General features: G+C 43.8%; 1 protein-coding gene across 1 annotated transcript; it reads left to right on the plus strand.

Annotated features, from left to right (window-relative positions):
- Positions 1-236: 236 nt before the first annotated feature.
- On the plus strand, positions 237-5,024 carry RPL19 (ribosomal protein L19). The gene is made up of 6 exons (XM_020997702.2): positions 237-341; positions 1,630-1,736; positions 3,199-3,321; positions 3,734-3,854; positions 4,207-4,317; positions 4,825-5,024. The coding sequence occupies exons 1-6, from the start codon at positions 337-339 to the stop codon at positions 4,946-4,948; spliced, it is 591 nt and encodes a 196-aa protein (XP_020853361.1). The 5' UTR covers positions 237-336; the 3' UTR covers positions 4,949-5,024.
- The last annotated feature ends 11,787 nt before the right edge of the window (positions 5,025-16,811 follow it).

Here is a 16,811-nt window from a genome sequence, read left to right on the forward strand (position 1 = left end):
ACTTCCGTGCCACCCACCAACCCAACGCCCACAGGCCTGGGCCTTTTTCTGCGCAAGCGCACTACGCCACACCTTCAGACCGTACCACTTTCCTAAGAGGGGAGGGGTAATTTTTATGTTGTTCTTGGATCAGAACGGGACTCTGCTTCTAGCTTGGTCCCACTGTCCTCCCGGATACTAGAGGAACATGGGATTTGGATTGGAAGAACGGCAAGATAGGGGCGGGGCTAGCAGGTTGGGAGGGGCGTCGAATGGGCTCTCCCCTACGCTGATAATGGGAGGGGCCGGGCCTGCGTCGTTCTCTCTCCTTTCCTTTTCCGTGCTGCGGCTGCAGCCATGAGGTGAGCTCTACTGCCGTCTCTGTCTCTGGTCTTGGACCCCTTTTGCCCATCTGGCCCACCCTGGCCAGGCTCGAGGCATCGGCTTGGGGATCAACATCGAGTGGGGGTGGCCGCGGGAGGAGGCACCGGGCGTCCCGGGCCGGGGTCGGGCGGCGCCGTTAGAGGAGATAGACCAGGCCTCGGCCTAGGCGTCAAACCAGGCCTCGGCCTCGCTTGAAGGGGAAAGGGGAAGCCCCAGTGGTGAAATGGGATGAACGCGGGCCGGGGGAGGGCAGCGTGGTGCCGGCCGACCCTGGACCAGTCTTTATTCTTTTATCTGTGAGTTTGGGGTTCTGTCTTTCTAATATGGGGAATACGGCATGTGTTTTTTCTGCCCCATGAGGTAGTTTTTAGGTCTTTCTCATCTACTTATCTCATTATAACACATTTGAAAACTGAGGTTCAGCTTCTTAATTCACTTTCTTGCTCATGACAAAGCTAGCATTCAAATTCAGGTCCTTTGACTTCAAATCCATTGTTCTTTTCGTTTTACCAAGATTTTTTTTTAATTCTAAAGTCTAAAGTTCTAGGTTCTGTGGTCATGGGTAAGTTGTTTAATGTAGATTTCAGTTTCTTTCTGTAAAATGGGGATACTGAGACTCATACTGTTTATTAAACCACCTCATGGGAGGTCCTGAAGAACTCAAGATGATAGATTGGCAATGCAGCAGCATAAATACTAGGTTGTTCTGAAAAAAGAGGCTACAGGGGGCAGCTAGGTGGCGTAGTGGATAGAGCACCGGCCCTGAAGTCTGGAGGACCTGAGTTCAAATCCAGCTTCAGACCAAACACTTAACACTTACTAGCTGTGTGACCCTGGGCAAGTCACTTAACCCCAATTGCCTTAAATAAATAAAGTAAAAGAAAAAAGAGACTACAGGCTCTGTTTCTTTGTGTCCCCTGAATTATTCTGAAGAGCCTGTCAGCCCTCCCCCAAATCCTCTTAACAAGCTGGGCTTCCTTGAAATAAAGAAAGGTAACAACATAACACATTATCCGGACTTGTTAAGACAAAAGGAAAAGGGAGTGAGGCAGCTTGCTAGCTTCCACAACATGATCTATTCTTTCTAGGTAGTGCCTGTACCGTTTTTCTCTGTTTGGGAAAATTTTACGTGTGGGTCTATAGTGTAGTATAAATAGTAAACTTGCTGGGTAAAGACTGTTAAGTGTTGGGGATTTAACATGAAAAATAGGATTATCTGACCCTTTCTGACTTTTTGTACTCTCATTTCCACCTGCCAATTTTCAGTATGCTCAGGCTTCAGAAGAGGCTTGCCTCTAGTGTCCTTAGATGTGGAAAGAAGAAGGTATGGCTTGACCCCAATGAGACTAATGAAATTGCCAACGCCAATTCCCGTAAGTAACCCTGGATCTGTGAGCATTAATGGAGTTTCTTTTCTGGGTGATTGAGTTAGACCCACATTCTCTAAGTATCTTCAAAGTTGGACATTCTTTAGAACTCACCTGCTGTCTTGGAGTTGCTTATTTTAATTTGGAATTGGGGAAGGGTTGAACAAAAAAATTGAGAATCCTTAGGATCTCTCTCTCCCCTCCCACTCCATCCAGTATATGTGTGTAAAATGGAGCTTCCTGATATCCAGTATCTGATAGTCTTGGTTCAGACAGGAATCTGGATTTTATAGTAAAAGCTGAAAAAGAGTTAAATTCAGGGCATTAACTTCATCACTTCTATCAAAATAGTCTTTTAATTGGTATTCGTACCTCAAATAGTTCTTTTCCAATCCATTCTCCATTCAGCCGCCACAGTGATATTTCTAATGCATGAGTACTCTCCTGCCCAATACATTTCAATGGCTCCATATTCCTTTGAATCAAATACAGATGCCTCTGTTTGACATATAAAGCCTTTTGCAGCCTGATTCCAACCTATCTTTTGGGGTTAGACAATTTTTTCCACCTTCATTCACTCAGCCTCATAGCCAAATTTACTTTGCTGTTAGAACACAACACATTCCATCTCTCTTTGCATAAATTATTTTTCCACACCTGGAACACACTTAAACCCCAAACACTACTTTGTGGCCTTTACTGATTTGTCTTCCTCCTCCATATTAGCTTGTATTTACTTACTATGTGTTCATCTCTTCCTAGAGAAGGTAAAGGGAAGGGACTTTTTTTTCCTTTAAATCTTTAGTACTTGACACATAGCATGTGTTTAATAAATTCTTGTTGATTCATTAAGCTGGATAATGAAAAAGACCTGTATTCTGGTTCCAGTTTTGAGGAGTTCGGTTAAAAAGCCGAAGAATAGTAAGTAACGATAGCAATTAAAGGTACCAACCTTAGGGAAGAGTCAGGACAATTTGGGCTTTCAGTATGTGCTTATTGGAATAAAGTCCTATATCAGGGAAATGATATAATTGAATTAAACTGCAGAAACACCTGAGGCTAGGGAAGTAAAGTTACAAGTAGATTCCTGCCTTCTTGAAACTTATCTAATAATTTGATAAGACATAGACGTAATGTGTTATTTACACAAATTCTTTGGGTCAAGATAATCAGAAAGGCAGGTAGAGTAAGAATAATACAGAATTGAAAAGTAGTGCTTCAATGTAAAATTGATGCTCATATAGTCTTCTTTGATCTACTTGCTTTTTCACTGAGAACTTTTTTCTGATTGAGTTTGTGATGGCAGTATATGCAGAAAACCCCTCAGTTATGGTGGTTCCAGTGATTACCTTGACAGGACTTTATATGTGTATGTGTTTGAGAAGGGGTGGATTTATTAAAAACATTTTCTGTATCCCATATCTCAGTCCCCTCTCCCTAATTCTAATTCTACGAATTTTATCCTTAGGTCAGCAGATCCGGAAGCTGATTAAAGATGGGCTGATCATCCGGAAACCTGTTACTGTGCACTCTCGGGCCAGATGCCGGAAAAATACCCTGGCTCGACGGAAGGGCAGGCACATGGGCATTGGTAAGTACTAGGATGTGTCCAAGGTCATGCTACTCATGGGGTCATAAATTTATAACTGGAGACTTGGAGGCTATTGAGAGCCCAGTCTTTATTTTATGATATGAGGAAACTGAAGCACGGGTGAGTGACTTGCTCAAGATCACACAGCTAATTAGTATTGTGAGCTGACACCATACTATCTCCTGAACAAGGAAAATAATCTTGTTTCTCTATCCCTGGAAGAGTGAGGGTGATTGAACAGAAGCATTCTTCTCACTCATACCCTGGTTTGTCTTTTATAGGCAACTGGTCTTAATTGTGTGTCTTGAATCACAACTTTTTTTCTCTTGGTTTGGGAGAGTATCATTATGGATCCAAGAAGAAATTGTTTCACCCTCCAAAAATGTGGCTAACACTACAAATTTTCCCCTAGGTAAGAGAAAGGGTACTGCCAATGCTCGTATGCCTGAGAAAGTGACCTGGATGAGGCGAATGAGAATTCTTCGCCGTCTGCTCCGAAGATATCGTGAATCCAAAAAGATTGACCGACATATGTAAGCACACCCACCCCTCGGCGGCTTTTGTTCTAAGTAGATAAAACCAGGTCTTCATTGAGTTTGCCTTGGATTAAGACTCAGCATCTTCTGTTGCTATTGGGTAGTGCAAAGGCCGTGCTTGGACAAGCTCTGTTGTTTGTTATCACAGGATGAATGTGGAGGGAAAGGGAGGAAGCCAAGCCCTGTTCTGGCAAGTTAGGCCAGGACTGAATTCATTTTTTTCTTTGCAACACAGTACCTGGCACAGGGTAGCATCTTTCCTCATAAATGCTTGTGGATATGAAGAGCAATAAATAGGTGGACAGCCTTGCTGAATCTTTTACTTTTTTTTTTTTGCTTTTTCTCTCAGGTACCACAGCCTGTACTTGAAGGTAAAGGGAAATGTGTTCAAGAATAAGCGGATCCTCATGGAGCACATTCATAAGCTGAAGGCAGACAAGGCCCGGAAGAAGCTCTTGGCGTAAGTTTCTTCCATATTGGGCTTCCTGAACCCTGCTTGATAACCCTTTGGAGTAGACTTTGTAAGGGCTGAAGGTCATTTGCGTATAACACCATAGGTTCTTGAGTTTTTTTAATATTTAAATAAGTTGACTTATAAATCTATCTTTATCAAAATCTAAGCAGTTAATATAGGAAGTGAGCCTTGGATCTTAAAAATATTCACTCCAGGTTTCCCTTAATGAGCTCCCATAGGACATTTAAAATAGGCATAACATTTTTTTGTCTTAAGCACTTTTTTTGAAACATCTGTTGGGTTAGTTATGAAACACCTATACTTAGTTACCCTATTCTAAGGTAGGATTAGTTCTATCAAGATCAAAGTAGAGCTTAGAGGAAGGGAGCTTTTCCTGTATTTTGGCCTAACTGGAGCCTATGGTTTGGAGCTCTCATGGCCCTATCAGTGGGCACCCCCAAGTATCTCAAACTGCCTTCCACTGACCACATCTTTCTTGTCCCACCCCTTCAGTGACCAGGCTGAAGCTCGCCGGTCCAAGACTAAGGAAGCACGAAAGCGTCGGGAAGAGCGTCTGCAGGCTAAGAAAGAGGAGATCATCAAGACTTTGTCCAAGGAGGAGGAGACTAAGAAATGATCCTCCCCTGTCTCCTCTGTACATAGTACCCTTCTATTTGGCTTATACAATAAATCTTGACAGATTGTCAACCCTGGATGGTCCTGTCTCTTAGTCTTGGCCAAGACTTTGCTTTGCTCTTGTGTTGGGCAAAACCAGACTGATCGGGTTTTATTTCAGGATGTTTTCACATTTGCTTCTGACAGCCTGTCACAGCAGTCTGTCCTGAGTTGAAGGACCAATCTCACTTTAGGTGTGGCAACAAAACCAGTTTTTTTTTCATATCTGTGGGGCTTTAGTTCTGGAAGTTCTGAGATTCAACTCAACATTTATTAACATTGCTTGGCATATAGCAAGTACTTAATAAATGTTTTTCCACTCATTAAGTATTTGCTATGTGTAAGGCATAGTGCTGGGCTTACAAAACAAGAAATTGATCCCTGTCTTAGTAGGCTTTATAATTTAAGTAGGATACGTACATACATGCATGATAATGCAAGGTAGAATGTGATAAGGCAAAGAAGAGATCATTTAAGTTAATGCAAATTTTCCTCTCAAAGACAGTGACCAAGCTGTATAATACTGATCTCTTAATAGAACCTAGCTTAGTCCTCTTATGGTACCTCAGGAAAACAGTGCCACAACTATGTATTTGAGTAAGTACATTCCTTCCCATTTTACTTAACAGGGCATAGAACTTTGGAAAGGGCCTTAGGCCTCAAGTAAACCAACAAGCATTAAGATTCTGCTCGTCGAAGTGCTAGAGCTACAAGTACAAAAAATTTTTGTACTTAAAAGGAACTTGCATGGTAGTGGAGATAAGAGTAAGATAAAAGTGAGTACAATATATACAAGATAGTTTGGGAATGAGAACAGCTGTGGGGGAGACTAGGAAAAGCATGTAGAAGATGGTTCCTGGCCTTGAATCTTAAAAGAAATACTGGAGTGTATATCAGGTGTGTGGGATGGCCAGTGCAGTGTGTTGTGTGAGGACCGATTTGGTGTGATTAAAGAGTGCAAGATGAATAATAGTGAAGCTGGGAAGAGGTTGGGGTTAACATGTAAGAGGCTTTAAAAGTTAAAGAGGAATTTATATTTTAAATTATATTTATTTAATATTTTAATTATGTTTGAAAGCCACTGGAGTTGACTGTGGAGAGGAATCATTTCTCCCTCTGGTTCTGCACTAAAGGGAAATTATTCTGGTAGCAATGTTCAAGATGGAGGAATTGTGGAAGGGAAGAAAAGGAAGCTGTAAGTGTTTGAACTGTGGTATTTTGAGTGGAGAGAGTTGGATTTGAGATGTTACATAGGTTAACCCCAAGACCTGGCAACTGACTGGATATATAGGGTGAGGAGTCTAGGATGACAACTAAGGTTTCAAATCTGGGATGACTAGAATTGATACCTTTAACAGAAGGAAAGAGTTTTGGGGAAAAGGGAATGGGTTCAGTTTTGGACATGTTGAATTTGAGATGTCTGAGTTATCTTTATGGAGATGATAGTTAAAACAATGAGAAATGTTAAAAAAAAGGTTGCCAAGAGAGGTGTAATGGGAGGAGAAAAGTAGGCCTAGGACAGAAACTTGGGGAACACACACAATTAGGGGAATGATAGGGGTGATGAACCTGCAAAGGGGGCAAGGAGAGGACAGGTAAGAAAAAAAGAACCAAGAGTAATGTCATGAAAACCCAGAGTGTACAAGAGGTACACTCAGGGTCAAGTGTCAAATGTAGTAGAAAAGGCAAGAAGGATAATGGACAGAAAAGACAATCAGATTTGTCAATTGAGAGATAGGTAACTTTGGAGAGAGAGTTTAAATTCTGTGATAGGAGCCAGAGTACAGGTCAGGTAAAAGGAGAGGAAGAGAAGGCAGTGATTGTAGACAGTTTTTTTCAAGGAGTTTGACTCTGAAAGGGAGGATAGATTTTGGATGCTAGCTTAAAGGGGACAGGGTCTAAAAGGTTTTTTAAGGATTAAGAAGTCGGGCCTATTAGGGAAGGAGCCAGTAGAGATGATAGGAGTAACTGAGGATGCAGACTTCTGGAGATGATGGAAAGGAAAGGGATTAAGTGCACATGGAAAGAGGTTGGTCTTAACAACCTCTTCGTCAGAGATTGAGGAAAAAGAATGAGAAACTGGAAGATTTCAAAGGTTTTGAGATGAGAATGGAAGAAGGCCTCAATTTTTTTTTTCAGTAAAGTAAAATGTAAAGTCCTAAACAGAGAAGGGAGATGGGAAAATTTGTGAGAGGCTTGAGGAAAGAAGGCTTGGAATAGGTTCTAAGGTGGAAGGAATGAAAGGACTGCCTTGCTGCATTAAGGGCCTATTTCAGATTGGATAACATGAATTTAATATATCATAATTAAAAAGCTTATTCCAGCAGTGTTCATCAGCTCACAAATATGAGCAGAGGGGATAGATGGTGGGAGTAATCCAAGGCTAAGATTTGGCAAGGGTTCTGAGCAGAGGATGCAGCAGATTTGGAATGGTTAACTGTTCTGTTGAGATTGGAGAGGGAGGAAAAATGAAGTTAAGGACTGAGAAAGTAGAGTGGGGTGGAGTGAATGGAGGACTTGAGAACAAAAGAGGTTTAGTAGGGATGAGGCATGGGCAGTGGATATAGAATAGTAGCGTTAGAATCCTGAAGAGACATCTTCATGAGTTCAAATCTGGCCTCAGATGCTTATTTGCTTTGTTACCCTGAGCAGTTTCCTCATCTGTAAAATGAGCTGGAGAAGGAAATGGCAAATCACTCTAGTATCTTTGCCAAGAAAATCCCAAATGGGGTCACCAAGACACAACTGATCTCTTCTCTATTCATGTAAGCATTTAGAGATATAAAACTTGCCCCAAGGACTGCTTTCGCTGTATCCCATAAGTTTTGGTATGTTGTCTAGTTATTGTCATTCTCCTGTATGACGTTTTGATTGTTTCTATGATTGGTTGTTTGACCCACTCATTCTTTAGGATTAGATTAGTTTCCAATTAAATTTTAGTCTATCTGTGGCCCTTTATTATATGTAATTTTTAATTGCATCATGATCTGAAGAGGATGCATTTAATATTTCTGCCTTGTCTGCATTGGATTGTGAAGTTTTTATGCTCTAGTAATAATTTTTATGTAGGTGCCATATACTGCTGAAAAAAAGGTATTCCTTTCTTTACCCATTCAGTTTTCTCCAGTGGTCAACCATACTTAACTTTTCTAAAATTCTATTCATCTTAACTTCTTGTTTATTTTGTGGTTAGATTTATCTAGTTATGAGAGGAGGAGACTGAGGTCCCCTACTAGTATAGTTTTGCTGTCTTCTTCTTCCCATATCTCCTCTAACTTATCTTTGAAGAATCTGGATGCTATACCACTTGGTGCATATGTTTAGTAATGATAATTACTTCATTATCTGTGGTACCTTTTACCAGCATGTAGTTTCCTCTTAAATAGATCTATTTTTGCTTTTGCTTTGTCTGAGGTAAAGATTGCTACCCCTCCTTTTCTTACATCAGCTGAAGCACAAATATTCTGCTCCAGCCTTTTACCTTTACTCTGTGTGTCCCTCTGCTTCAAATGTTTCTTTTTTGGGCGGTGCTAGGCAGTGGGGTTAAGTGACTTGCCCAGGGTCACACAGCTAGTGTGTCAAGTGTCTGAGGCCAGATTTGCACTCAGGTCTTCCTGAATCCAGGGCCACTGCTCTATCCACTTCACCATCTAGCTGCCCCTTCAAATGTGTTTCTTGTAAACAACATATTGTAAAATTATGCTTCTTAATCCACTCTGCTATCTGTTTCTGTTTTATGGGAGAGTTCATGTTTACAGTTATGATTACTGTCTGTGTCTTCCTCTCTGTCTTATTCCCTCTCCCCCTACCTTCCCCCATTTATGTTTTTGTCTCTCCTTTCTTTCTTTCCCTCAGTAGAGTTTTGCTCTTGACCACCACCTCCCTCAGTCTGCACTCCCTTCTATTAGCCTCCTCCCTTTTCTTCCCCTTTTCCTTTTCTACTTTTTTTTTTCAGCCAAAGACAAGGTTTATTAGAACATCAATCAAGGGTGGGTGAGATTTAACAAATCTGCCAAATTGACCAGATTTAAGGAATCTAAGCATTTGTATCGCTAATGCAAGCGGGCCAAATTTTAAGAATCTGAGCCCCTTTCAACTTCTTCCCTCCCTTCTATTCACCCTTTCCCTTTTCCCTTTCCCCCCTCCTACTTCCTATAGGGTAAGTTAGATTTCTATACCTAACTGGTTACGTTATTCCCTCTTTGAGCCAAATCTGATGAGATCAAGTTCAAACAATGCTCATCTCCCTCCCTTCTTTCCTTCTCCTGTATTAGGTTTTTGTGCCTTTTCATGTGATCTAATTTATCCTTGGAGTCAGACACAACTGAAACTACTCAATAACAAAACATAGGAGAAGTGGAATGATAGAAGTTATGGTCAGATAGTGGAATGTCAAGAATTTCTAATTGGGGAAATGGAACGCTTGTGAGTAATGACTTGTGACTAAGGTGGAGTGAAGGACTTAAGTCATGGGTTTTTTAAGGAGTCTGAGGAATTGGGAGGTCAGTGGGGTTGAGGGCATGTCTGTGATAGTGTGTGTGTTTAAGTGTAATCCTTGAGAAAGGAGGGAGGATGACTCAAGAGGATTGGGGTAGAGGGGGTCAATGTACTGTATCTACTATGATTTAGATTGGGTGAAAAATCCGAATGAGTGACAGGTGAATGGAAAGAAAGTTCAAATCCCAACTCTATTGCTTACTACCCAGTGTAATCTCATCTGGAAAATGAGGACATCAGTCTAGATAGCTTTTCAGGTCCCTTCCTGTTATGATCTCTATTTGCACAGCATCCCTCACCTCCCACCCATATCTCTGTGTTTTAATCAGAGACAAGATAGAATGAAGTTCATTTTTGGAAGGCAGCTCAGGGCAGCAGTAGAGTATTGTTAGGAAGGCCTGAGTTTGAATTTTACCCATGACACTAGCTATGTGACCCTAAGGAAAATCAAATAGCTTATTTGGCCTCAGTTTCCTCATCTATGGGGCAGCTAGGGGGCGCCATAGTGCAGAGTAGTGGGCCTAGAGTCAGGAAGATTCATCTTCCTGAGTTCAAATCTGACCTCAGACACTAGCTATGTGACCCTGTGCAAGTCACTGAACCCTGTTTGTCTGAGTTTTCTCATCTATAAAATGAACTGCAGAAGGAAATGGCAAAACCTCTTCTGTGTCTCTGCCAAGAAAAACCCAAATGGGGTCTCAAAGAGTTGGGCAGGACTAAAAACGACTGACCAATGATTCCTCATCTATAAAATGACGGGGTTAGACTTGACCTCTGAGGTCCTTTCTAGCTATAAATCTGTGATCCTCTGAGGAAGTAGACCCGCACCTGGGGAAGTGGTTTGTGCCAGATCACAGAGCTTCAGGGCCAAACCTCATATTCCCTTCTATTTCCAACCCCTTCCTATGGGACCTAGTGCTCTCTGTCCTTAGGATAACTAATGAAACATTTCCCAAGCTAGACATCCTCTGCATCTTTCGTTAAAGGAGGAGGAAGGTTGGTTTGCTGGGCAAAGTGGTGATCAGGACAAATTAAAAGTAATGGGGTTACAGCAGCTTTGAGAAGGATGGGGAAAGGAGGCCAGCAGTCAGTCAGGGCCTTGTCGCCACTGGGTTCCTCAGCTTGCCTGGAGGAGATGGAGCCCTTGGTCCAAGTAAGGGCAGGCATTAGTGGTGCCTTCTCCCTTTGGAGAGTGACATGTATTCAACCAATTTTTCTTCCCCATTCTTTCCCCCACCCCACTCTGAAGAGGTTGTTATGTGCCAAGGGTACCAGTGGGAAGAAAGTGTGTTAACTACAACATGGGCAAAATGGAGGTGTAGGAGAGCATTGCAACAAAAATGGTGGAAAAAGAAGCCTGCATCCCCATAATGTTTAGGGTCAGGAGATACAGCACAAAAAACCCAACTCTTTGGGAGTGGTTAAAAAGACCTTTGAGCCTTGAGTCCTACCCTAAACAACCAGAATAGTCAGTATGTACCCAGCCCATTCTTTTCCCTCAGATATCCCCAAATCAGCCTATTCCCTTCTCTACTTTCTCATTCTTTGCACTCTAGGAAGCTCAGTCCCTCAGGATTCTCACTGGGAAAGGCTTCCCAGAACCTCATGGTAATAATAGCTATCTTTTATGTAGCACTTACATGCATTATCTCAGTCGGTCCTCACAACCTTATACAGTAGGTATTATTATCCCCATTTTACCAATGAAGTTCTGGGAGATTGGTCGTCTTGCTCAGGATAATAAAGCTAGTAATTGTCTGAGGGAGGATTTAAATTCACATTGTCCTAACTTTTAAATCTAGGGCTGTATCCACTATACCATAGGTAGCAAACACCCTCATGAGCCTACCAACAGTGTGGCAGAGTGTGGCTGACCCCGATTAAAATACAATTGGGAAATATTTAACAAAATAAATAAAAATACAACAAAACATAGATAATGTTAATATGTGGTTTTCTAAGTCCATAAATGCCTATAGGGATTCTTATGTATATTTCTATTTGAGTTTCACCCCACTACACTATGGGGTCCAGCAGAGCAGTGTATGAGGTAAGGAATGGGGTTGGGGCCTGGGTAGGAAGGGATTGGAGGGAAGGAAAAAATAAGATACTGTCCATTCCCTCTTCTTGGGAGAGAATAAATATAGCAGTCTTCTTGCCTCTCCCTACAGCTATGACTAGGGGTGCAGGAGTTGGGAAGGATCAGAATATGAAAAGAATTCTAACATCTTTTCTCCACCCCAGTGTGAGTAACCAGGCTGTGAACAGATCAGCCTTAAGAAGAGAAGTCTGAGTACATTAGAGTCAGCATAGTCCTGGCATTTGGCTCTTTCTGAGTGCTTAAAGGAGGTGTGCAGGAGTGTAGCATTGGGGTTGGGGTGTAAGTGTCCTGCCTTCCCATGATCTCCCTATTCCCCTTCCTTGCTACCTTGTGTGTGAGAGAGAGAAAGAGAAAGGGAAAGAGAAATTCTGTCTTCATTACTCAGCATGGGAGAGGTTTAACCTTTTATCTCTACTCTCTGTTGTCTTGACATTTCTTGCTGCCTCAGGTCCCAGGCTGTTCACTTTGCCAGCAATGCCAATCAAAGACTACTTCAAAAAAGGCATAATCCTGGCAGGACAGAGAAATCTTTGCAGCAGCACACAGGTATGTGGTCTGAGCTCCCAGGACTGGGTGGGCCAATCCTTAGGCATTGGACTGAGCAGGAATTTCACTTTGGCCTTTTCCTTCTTTATTTACATCAATTTCCCTGCCCTCTTGCTAAGAAAAGAAGAAGTGGGAAGGGGGGCTGGGGATAGAAAAAGATTGGTCTCTGCCATACCTGGGGTCCCTATCTTTGCAGGGGCAGGGCTGGGTTGTTGAGGATTAGTGACATCATCAACTATATTTCTTTCCCTTTCTCCTACTTCCTAAAAAAAAAATCTGTATTTTGATACCAAAGCTCACTCATGTATTCCATAAGTGGAATGTCTTTTTCTGTCTTTTGTATTAACTCGTTACAGTCATTTCTTTCTTTTCTCTCACCACCAGACAGACCTCTCTTCCCCGGCCCCCCCAACCCCTTTCCCTTAGAGGCAGCTGGTGGAACAGTGGACCTGGAGTTAGGAAGAACTGAATTCAAACCTGGCCTCAGATACTCACTAGCTGTGCAACCTTGGGCTAGTCACTTAATCTCTGTTTGCCTCAGTTTCTTCATCTATAAAAATGAGGACAATAATGGTACCTACCTTCGAGGGTTGTTGTGAGGATCAATATTTGTAAAAAGGACAGTGCAGTGCCCAGCATATGCTCAGTATGCTCCCCTGGTAGCTGCTCACTAAATGCTTATTTCTTTTTCTTCCCGTAAGCTATGTATTGAGCCTCTAGAAAAATGAAGTAATTTCCTGAGCTGGGGACAGGGTAGAGAGGAGGTGTCTGAGAGAAGCAGGGAGTAAGCTGTGTGGTGGCTCAGGCTGAATGGTAATCAGGTTCTACAAACACGTGGAGAGAGGGGAAATATGCAGAGATAGTCTAGAAACACCTACCACCACCATATGCACAAAGGAAACCAGGGCTTACTGTCTCAATTCCCCGCTCCTCTCATTCTGGGCAAGGACGTGCAGAAATGGGGTTCCCACTGGTGCCAGGAGATGGCAGCGCTCCCTCACTGGCCCATGCTAGTGACCGCTTCTGCCTTTCTCCTCTTCATCCTAATAACTAGCTCTCATTTATGTGGCAGTTTATGGTTTGCAAAACACTAAACATGTTTTCTCATCCTGTTCTCACAAAAACAGCTCCATGAGATATAGGTGCTATTATTCTTCCTATTTTACAGATGAGGAAACTGAGGCTGAGTGGTTAACTGCCTTACTCAGGGTCACACAGCTAGTAAAGGTCTGAGGCAGGACTCAAACTTAGGTTTTCCTGACTCTGAAGTCTAGGATTCTTTAATATACCACCTAGCTGCCCTCCTAATCCATTTCAAGGTCCCTTCACTTCTGTTCTATTTTCTGGTCCTCTGTGTGTGTGTGTGTGTGTGTGTGTGTGTGTGTGTGTGTGTGTGTGTGTGGTGGAGGGGGCATTGGGGTTAAGTGACTTGCCCAGGGTCACACAGCTAGTAAGTGTCTGAGGCCAGATTTGAATTCAGGTTCTCCTGACTCCAGGGCCAGTGCTCTGTGCACTATGGTACCACCCAGCTGCCCCTCTATTTTCTGCTCTTTACCAACCCTGCTATCACTGGGAATTCGGAGGATTCAGAGGATTCAGATAATACAATGCATTCTTTTACAGATGAGGAAACTGAGCAGCCGAGAAATTAAATGACTTTCTAAGGTAACTCAGGTGATAAATAGCATAGCTAGAATTTAGTCTAAAATCCAAGTCCACTGGCTCCAAATTCAGTGCTCTTTCTGGTTGGCCATTAAATTTCCTCCTGTGTCTTTCTTTGCCCACTCACCTCTGCCTTAGCCCCACCTTGCAGTGGGTTGTGTTAAGTTAAGGAGTATTCAGTGCCCATGATCGGTAGGTTTAGTTTGTAGAGGCTCACCTTAGATAGCTGCTGTCAACATCTGCAGGGCGTGACCTCAGGGGAGATGGGGACAGGGTGCAGACTTAACATCTCCCTTCCTCCAGTTCCCTGTCTAAACCAGAAGTCTCCTCCCCTTCTCAGCCAGGGAACTCCTCATTTGGACCAGGAGAGACTGAGGCTTCACTTTTTGTCATTCTTCAGTCATTTTCAGCACGTCTGACCTTTTGCGACCCCATTTGGGGTTTTCTTGGCAGAGACACTGCAGTGGTTTGCCATTTCCTTCTCCAGCTCTTTTTACAGATGAGGAAACTGAGGCAAACAGGGTTAAGTGGCTTGCTCAGGGCAACACAACTAGTAAGAGTCTGAGGTTGAATTGGAACTCAGGTCTTCCTGACTCCAAGTCCAGCACACTGCTGACACCTAACTTCCCCAGCTTAGTTGAAGAGTCTATTCCCAGTTCTGCCCCTTTGGGGCAGGTCACTTGATCCTGGGCAAGTATTTAACTGCTATCTGCCTCAGTTTCTTCAACTGTAAAATGGAAATAATAATAGCATTTACCTTCTGGGATTATTGTGAAGATCAAATAAGATCATATTTGAGAACAGCTTAGTTAGCATAATGCCTGGCACATAGTAGGTACTTAATAAAGGCTCATTTCAGGGGCAGCTAGGTGGCACAGTGGATAGAGCACCAGCCCTGAAGTCAGGAGGACCTGAGTTCAAATCTGGCCGCAGACCAAACACTTGACACTTACTAGCTGTGTGACCCTGGGCAAGTCACTTAACCCCAATTGCCTTAAAAAAATAAATAAATAAAGGCTCATTTCCTTCCCAGGCCTGAGAGAATCATTCTGCAAGTCACACTGTTTCTTCTCATGCCTCCAAATCCACCCCACCCCATGCCTCAATTCCAGAGCAGCAGAGTGATCCGTGCTCTGAGAAATGGGGCATTAGGTAATAGGATCTTATCTCTGTGCTGCGCCCCCCAAAGTCAACCCCACTCGTGGGACAAGGTGGGAGGACAGCTGGTTAGAGAAATGGGAAAAGAGAGGTGAAAGGGCAAAATGAGGAGAGAAAAGGCAATTGGGTGGGTGGATGGCATGGCCCTGACAGAACCTGAGGTCTCAGGGGTCCACCTCATTTTGTCTCCTCTGAACCCTGCCTACCCCCATCTCCCTCTGTCTCTCTGTATCCTTAGCTTTCTGCTTCTGATTCTGTCTTCGTTTCTACGTCTCTCCCAGTCCCTCCTCCTCTTTGTCTCTCTTCCCTTCTGGCCTCTCCCATATATCTCTGCCTCTGTCTCTTTTTTCCATGCTCCCCATTCTTCTCTGCTCCTGTCCCCTCCTTACCCCCACATCTCTGCCTCTCCTTCAAGGATTTCATATCCTATTCTGTCTTTCCTCCTTCTCAAGCCCACTTCTTTGTCTCTCCCCTCCCTGGCCCAGGTTTCTCACAGTCAGTTGCTTTATCTTTCTCCCTTCCCTGCCCCCGATATTTGTCTCTCTCAGTGTGTCTGTGTCTCCTCTCTTTCCCTCCTCCCCTTTCTCTTCTTTTTGGGATCTCACCTTTTTCCTCCCATATCTCTTCTCTTGTCCCTGTGTCTACCCGTGTTCCCTCTATCCAGCTGCAGGTTTTATGGTAAGAATACCCCAGGCCTTTCCAGGGGATGGAAGAGGGTGTCTGTGCCACATGGGCCCCATATCAGAGCCTGGATTTGAGGGTGTCTGTCATTGTGTTTTTCTGTTCCTCTTTGTGTATCTTTCAATCTGCTTGTGTGCCTATTGTTTGCAGCCCTTTCCCTGTTGGATTAAACAGGGTAGAGGAACCATGAGAAGCCGAGTGGGGATGACATGCTAGACTGGCCTCTCTGGCTCCCACGCCACTGGGCATGGTGCTTATCCCCTTCTCCATGCCAATGGGACCTGCGCAAGAGTGGGTACAAGGATGGGAGGGCAGACATGGGCCCAGCAACTGACTTCCCCCTTCCCCGTTGGCATCCTCCCCTCCCCACCTCCCACCAGCTGAGAAAGCAAAGTCAGCAGCTCAGCCTCTTGGAAAAACTGCTGTGTTTAGTGGGGTGGAAGCTGGGGGAGGGAGGTGGAGAATGGACACAGAGAGAGGTACCTAGTCCAGCTGGTCCTTCCCCATTCCCCTGCCTTCCAGTGGGGGTGAAGGGTGGTGAGTGCACATAAAGTTAAGCTGGAGCAATGCCATATAGTGAAAGGAACAGAGAAACTGAAGTCCCAGGAGGCCCCCAAACCACTCTGATGACTGTCTGTCTGCCATCGATCTGTCCCTGAGTCTGACTGTCTGTCCAGCTCTCTGTGTCTGTCTATGTCTGTGCCTGTCTTTGCCAGTCTTTGAGTCTGTCTGTCTGTCCAGCTCTATCTCTGTGTCTCTTTGTGCTGATCTGGATCTGAGTCTGTCTGTGTTTCTCTGAATCTCCATCTGTCTGTCTTTGTCTTCGTGGGCCTGTCAGTCTTCTTGTCTATGGGTCTGTCCTTTGCCTATGAGTTGATCTGTCTATTTTGGCATGTATGTTTGCCTGTCTATCTGTCTATCTTTGTGCAGCTTGAGTGTTTAAAGTCCTTTCCCCATTGACTGGGTAAAAGGACTCCACTCTCCAGGTACAGCCCTATAATAAAAGGAAAGTATGGGCTTAGGTCAAGCCCGCAGCCCCAGAGGGCGGCTTCCTTCTTACTTATCACCTCTAGGCACCTGCAAAAGCCTTCCCTGCAAACCCCACTATGTAAGCGCTCGCGCGGGCGCGCGCGCGCACACACACACACACACACACACACACACACACACACACACACAC

The sequence above is a fragment of the Phascolarctos cinereus genome, unplaced genomic scaffold, assembly GCF_003287225.1.
Source record: "Phascolarctos cinereus isolate Bilbo 61053 unplaced genomic scaffold, phaCin_HiC Scaffold_5;HRSCAF=322, whole genome shotgun sequence".
Taxonomy (NCBI): Eukaryota; Metazoa; Chordata; class Mammalia; order Diprotodontia; family Phascolarctidae; genus Phascolarctos; species Phascolarctos cinereus.

What these genes read in the sequence shown, in the direction of transcription:
- RPL19 (XM_020997702.2), top strand. An exon ending in GGGCAGGCACATGGGCATTG is followed by an intron (nt 3,322 to 3,733) that starts GTAAGTACTAGG and finishes ATTTTCCCCTAG; the next exon opens with GTAAGAGAAAGGGTACTGCC. An exon ending in AAAAAGATTGACCGACATAT is followed by an intron (nt 3,855 to 4,206) that starts GTAAGCACACCC and finishes TTTTTCTCTCAG; the next exon opens with GTACCACAGCCTGTACTTGA.